Source organism: Panthera onca, chromosome E3 (assembly GCF_046562875.1).
Source record: "Panthera onca isolate mPanOnc1 chromosome E3, mPanOnc1 haplotype 2, whole genome shotgun sequence".
In the NCBI taxonomy this organism is placed as follows: domain Eukaryota; kingdom Metazoa; phylum Chordata; class Mammalia; order Carnivora; family Felidae; genus Panthera; species Panthera onca.
Genome location: NC_138354.1, coordinates 34651241 through 34657240, shown reverse-complemented (window position 1 = coordinate 34657240; position 6000 = coordinate 34651241). Strand labels below are relative to the sequence as shown.

At 55.7% G+C, this 6000-nt stretch overlaps 1 protein-coding gene across 1 annotated transcript in view; it reads left to right on the top strand.

The window, feature by feature from the left end:
* Nucleotides 1-3699: 3699 nt before the first annotated feature.
* Nucleotides 3700-6000, top strand: part of ABAT (4-aminobutyrate aminotransferase) — a 44783-nt gene continuing 42482 nt past the window's right edge. Inside the window, exon 1 of the mRNA XM_060648443.3 lies at nt 3700-3818. Within this exon, the coding sequence (XP_060504426.1) occupies nt 3749-3818 (70 nt within the window). The 5' untranslated portion in view covers nt 3700-3748. The remainder of the gene's footprint in view (nt 3819-6000) is intronic.

The following is a 6000-nucleotide window of genomic DNA, read 5'->3' as shown; positions in this document are numbered from 1 at the left end:
CACCCAACTCCCGGACCTGGCTGAGCAGGACCCTTGTGAATAAGACAGGAGAGCTGGGGCTCCTCCCCCATAGAGGGGGTCTCCAGGAGGCCCTGCACCTCATCTTTTCTTCCAGCGCTCCGTGGTCTCGTGTGCTGTTCACCCTCCCCGTGCACCTGACCCTCCCCGTGCACCATTCCACATCTCGTCACACCAGGGCATTTGCCCAGGCCTCACCTCCCCTTTCCTCGGTGGCTGCCAAAAATCTGCTCCCCTTTGAAGGGGCAGCTCTGGTGACATCTCACTGGCATCACCATGCACCTGCCAGAACGCATCTGTCCACGTTCCCACAGCACCTTGCTCATACAGGCAAACGTCGTGATTTCACCCCGTCTTATACAGAATTACTCGCTGACAGCGAACTGGAAAATTTTTATACACATCTCTCACCGGGTTATTTTAAGGATTTATCTCCATGAAAGGGAAAGCAGCCTCATACATTAAATTCTCCCATTCTCCCCCCTCCCCAGGACTCCCCCCCCTCCCAGCCCCGCCACTGAATCATGAGTTTCAGAAAGAGAGGGGCCTTTTTTCCATCTCAGAACTTACCTAATGCAGTGCCTTGCCCGTAACAGGAGCCTAATTAATTGTCGTTGATTGAATTAGCGGGCTGGAGAGAGTGAGCGCGTGACATAGACTCTTCTGATTGTTGGAGGCATATCGTGCTAAGAGCTCCCGTCTGATGGAGATCGCGTTTCTGTTATAAGGTCAGTCTCAAGTGCAGGCCACCGAAATGTCACCACCATATATCTCCCGCGGTGACATTTTGTAATTGAAAGTGCTGCAGGTGTCACTCCTACTCTGGCAGAGCTTTCAAATGTTGATACGCGAGTTCTCGGAGATTCTCGCCGTTGCAAACACATGTTTAATGGAAATTGGATTGTGTGCAGCCTTAAGTAGTCCCCTTGGAGACAAATGGTTTTGAACAAGAGTCAGCAACCGCTCTTTCTACACAGTTACCTTGCCGCTAAATCAACAGGCCTGCTTTGAGTTGGACATGCCAGAATAGATAAAAAGAAGAAAAAACGTCCACTGAGTGATCAAGGAAAGAATGGGTTCTCAGTTAATTTATGGTCACACGGTCCACGCCCGTGCTTTCCTCTGGCAAAAAGCAGCAAAAATTGCCTCTCCGAGCTAGACCCTTTGTAATCATCAAGGCCCAGTATATACTGTGGTCAGGTGTTGTGTTACCCGCTGAATTATTCGATGCTGGAATGAGTGAAAAAGCGAGGGCTTCAGGGTCAGACAGTCTCAGGCATCCCTGTAACCAAGGCCAAGAACATAACCCGTGCGAGTTTCCAGGCCCTCACCTCTGAAATGGGGAGACACCCTCCCTGCTGGATGGTTGGGATTGGAGGGCATGAACTGCCCTTCAGAGCCTCCCCAGGCCCTCAGACTACTGTCACTGCCACTCTGGAGGCATCCCAGATCCCTCACCAGAAGAGAAGACTTTATCCTAGCCACCCTGTGGCTTAATTCCCGCTGCGGTGCCCAGAGGAGAGACCATCAGCAGTCCCATGCCTCCCAAGATCTGAGGCTCGTCAGTCTGATACTCTAACCGCTCTGTCAGCCGGACTCTGTTTGCAAGCAATAGAAAACCTGGAAACTCAAGCAAGCTAAGGAGAAGAAGGAGGCGGGGGAGGTGGGGTGGCATCTTTCTTCTGGGCTTTGTTACCAAGGACGGGTAGAAGCGAGCCCTTCTCCCTCAGTCCTGATGTTTCCTTCCGAATCCATTTGGCGAGACGTGGATGAGCCTGATGTTCCCGGCCCTCCCCCTCCACACCGGCTCACCCCCAGGGAGAGCGGGGCTCGGGTCTGCCCCAGCACTGTTCAGCAGTGAGTGCCGTACATGTGGCCACACTGGGCTCCAGGCTTGAGATGGAACCAGGGAGCCTCAGCGTCCAGGGTCTGCATCCTGTCTGGCAGCTGCACTCTGTGGCACGTTCGGTCTGCGTGCCCGCTGCCCTCACGGGGTGGAAGGTGGCCGACCCCACCACGCCCAGGACGCTGGCCTATCCTGGTCCGGTGAGCCGCAGCCAGTGGGTCCCACGGCACGGACGCGGCCGCCAGGTCTGCTCCCCTGCGGACAGAGGGGGAGCTTCTGACGGCAGGGAGGCATGGTGTGCGGAACAGACACCCCAAAAAGTACCTCCTGTGCCCACTTCCCAGAGGGCACCTCCGTTGCCTCGTCTGTGAAGATGATGGCGTATCTCCCGGGGCCCTGGGGTGAAACAGGGTGCTATCTGCAGCACATCTAGGTTCTCAGGGCGTGATGATGCTCGCAGGGCAAGCGCTGCTCCTGACTGATCCCTGTGCCCAGTGCCCAGTGCCCACTGGGCGGCTTGCACAGAGTAGGTGCTCCGTGCATGTCCACAGAATTGGTGCGTCCTCAGGCCAGTGCCATCCGCCTACGCTCCTTTGTTCCGTCTTTGCTTCTAATAATACAGCCCGACGTCCCATTAGCTCTGGGGGCACTGGGTTGGGAGTCCTGCCAGCCCGTCCTCCTGAGCCTGGTGCCAGATGCCCACACATTTCCTCACCCGTGCTGCGAAGCCCGCCTGCCACTTCCAGCTGGCACTTCCTCCACACTGTCATCGAGTTGGTGCTTCGTCGCAGAGTGAATGAGGGACACCTGTGACTCAGTGACTCTGGGGTCACACAGATCTGTTTACAGATCCACTCTTAACCTCTCTGTGCCTCAGTCTCCTCGTCTGCAAAAAGGGGACCACAGAGCACTGTTGTGGGCACTCCTAACAATAACGAATGCTAATTGTGCCGCACGCAGAGCCGAGCGCGGTGTGCAGCTGCAGAAAGGAAACGGGGTCCGCGAGTCGGGAAGGGCTCCATCACTGTTCTGCCTGGGGTGGCCTGGGGTGGGGCGGGGGGAGATGATAAAAGAAAACAAAGTGGGGGGCTTGCTCCAGGCCCACAGTGCAAAGGGCGACTAGCAGATCTAGCCAGGGAGCGCGGGACTGGGGAGCCGTCTGGAGGCAGCCAACAGACTGGTAGCGTGGGGGCCGAGAACCCTCCCTCCGTGGGTTTCAGAACAAAGCCCCGCATCCCGAGAGCCCCCTCCATCCCCAGCAAACTCTAGACAGTTGGTCACGCTGGAGACATGCACTCCCCAAAACGGACCATCAGATACTGCTCTGGGTCCCAGGATTCCCAGACAGCCCCGGGGAGACCAGTGTTCTGTTGGGGGGCAGGGCAGGGGGGCTCCCAGCTGCTCTGAATCCTCCTCCATCTGAGCCCCACCCCCAATCTCACCGAGTGCAGTTGCTTGTCCCCCCCGTGGATGACGCACTGAACTTATCAGCTTGCCTACAGAGGGCTCTCAAGCCAGCTCTGTCCCCTTTCTCCAGTTTTCCATCTAGGAAATAGGCATAATGACCCTCCCTGCAGTGTGGCCAGGGTCCCATGAAAACACTTGCGAACGGGTTTGTAGTTCAGTAAATTTCTGCACCCAACGGTGGGTCTCAGACTCGCGCCCCAGAGGTGGAGAGTCACATGCCAGCCAGGTGCCCCCCTGCCTTTTTCAAGTGTATATTCAGCATGAAAGCAAAGGATGTGATGTCAGAAGCACCTTCTCCACAACGTGGGAAATCGCAGGGCATGGGATTCTTGGCTGCAGGGACGAGCCCTTGGCTGGTCTGACTGTGCATTTCTGTTTTCTTTCAGGGTGAAGCCTCTGTTCCTGAAGGAGGGGATCATGGCTTTCATGTTGCTCACCCGGCGGCTGGCCTGCACCTTCCAGCACAACTACCGCCTGCTCGTGCCCAGTAAGCCCTGGGGGGGTCTTGGCAAGAACTGGCCCTGATGGGAAACACAATCCGGGCTGGGAGAGCCCTGGCGGGTGAAGGGGACCAGCCAGTCAACGTTCTGGGGCTGTTCCCTCTCCCCGGCCACACACGCAGTAAAACCGTCCCCATCACCACCACCCCCGTCTCCCATCTCCGCCACATGCTCCTGTCCCTGCGTGGACAGCTCTGGGTCGGGCAGGAAGCTGATGCGGCCTGGAGGTGGTGGCCCCAGCAGCCGGGAGGCTCCAGGCTGCCCTCACAGGGACTGTTGGGGGAAACACAGCTGAGCTTGCTGCCAGAAAAAGGGAAGGCTACAAGCATCCTTGTGACTGACCTCAAGGCAAAGTGTGCTTCCAGGGCCCTGGACAGGAGGCAGCAGCCCCCTGCTGCCCTGTCCCTCACCTCTGCTCACCCGCACCCAGCCGGCCCGCGGCACCGCTGGCCGCATCTCTCCGGGCCTTCTGTTTCTCTCTGCCTCACTGAGTTCAGGCGGCTTAGCCAGGCTGGCCCCATCAGCAGTCGCCCTGCCGGCGAGGTCTCACGATAGACCTCCCTCCCTCCTTTCCACGAGGAAGGCATGCATGAAGCCCATTTTACAGGGGAGAAAGCTGAGGCTCAGAGAGGCAAAGTCACACGGCCACTTGAATGCAGGTCAGTCTGGCTGCAGATGCCGGGCTGTTATCCCTCCTCGATGTGCCTCCCTGGGGTTCTGGGAGACACAGGGGCTGGCCGTGGCCTCCTGGGGGCACCTTGTACCCCCCGACCCGCATCTGTCCCAGCTCTCTCAGAGCCCCGTGCTTTGCCATCACGATGTCTCTTTGTTAGTCTCATCTGCCTTTTGAAGGCAGAGTGCTGCCCACAACCTTGGTCTGCATCTTTAATGCTGGGGTTTATATCCTGGGTGGGGTAAAAAAGCAGGCATGCTCTCCCATACACACAGGAGTATTAGCAGGTTTTACTTTAAAATAAACCTTTTAGGAGCACCTGGGTGGCTCAGTCTGTTGAGCGTCCGTCTTCGGCTCAGGTCATGATCTCGTGGTCTGTGAGTTCGAGCCCTGCGTCAGGCTCTGTGTGGACAGCTCAGAGCCTGGAGCCTGCTTCGGATTCTATGTCTCTCTCACTCTCTGCCCCTCCCCTGCTCATGCTCGCTCTCTCTCTGTCAAATATTAAAAACAAACAAAAAAAAAAACATAAAAATATTGAAATAAATCTCTTAACTTGGGATGATTTTACAAGTACAGTGAAAGTACTAAGACAGTACAGACAGATCCCATAGGCCCCAGAGTCGCCCTGGTTAACATCTTACATCACGAGGATGCTCTTGTCAATAACTAAGAAGCTGACCTTGTACATTATTGCTACCCGAGCTCCAGACTTCTCTGGGGATTTCACCAGGTTTTCCCTTAGTGCCTCTTTCCCTCCCAGGATCCAGTGCGAGTTCCCACAGTACACTCTGGGGTCCCAACTCCCCGGTATCATCTAGTCGGTGACCGTGTCTGTCTTCCCTTGTTCTTGGCCCTGATCGCCTCGAGAAGTGAGTAGGTTTGAGGTTTTGTTTTATTTTATTCAATTATAAGAGAAGCATCTTAACGCTTACCCATTATTATGTTAAAAATGAACCCAAACCGACGCATGATGCCCAAGTAGTGTGCCCCTAGCGGGAGGGAGAGTCGGCCATAACTAGTACTGCTCACACCTGCTGGGGGCCGAGTGCCGTACTAGGTGCTGGGGACGCTTCACTGACAAGAAAGCATGGCCTGTGGGGCTCCGCCTTTGTAGGTCATTCTCAAGGACATCCCTTCCCAGGGAGACAAGCAGGGGAGAGCCTTGAGTCAAGGCTCCTGCACCTGGGCCACATTCCACCCAGTCAGCCTCCCCCACGGGCAGAACTCTGAGCCTCTGTTTCTTATCAGGCAAGTGGGTCTCCTCGGGAGACTGAGGGCAGTGCTGGGGTCCTACTTGCTTCGCACACTTCTCTATCAGAAGGAACAGTTCAGGGGCGCCAGGGCACTCCGATTCTCTCAGCAGGCACGCTTGCTCTCAAAACATAAGTAAATATTTTTTAACAATGCAAACACCCTTCGTTTATATTTACACAAGCATGCATAGAAAAAAAGAGACAAATGACTAATCAGAGTTATCAGGTCTGCATTTTCTTGGC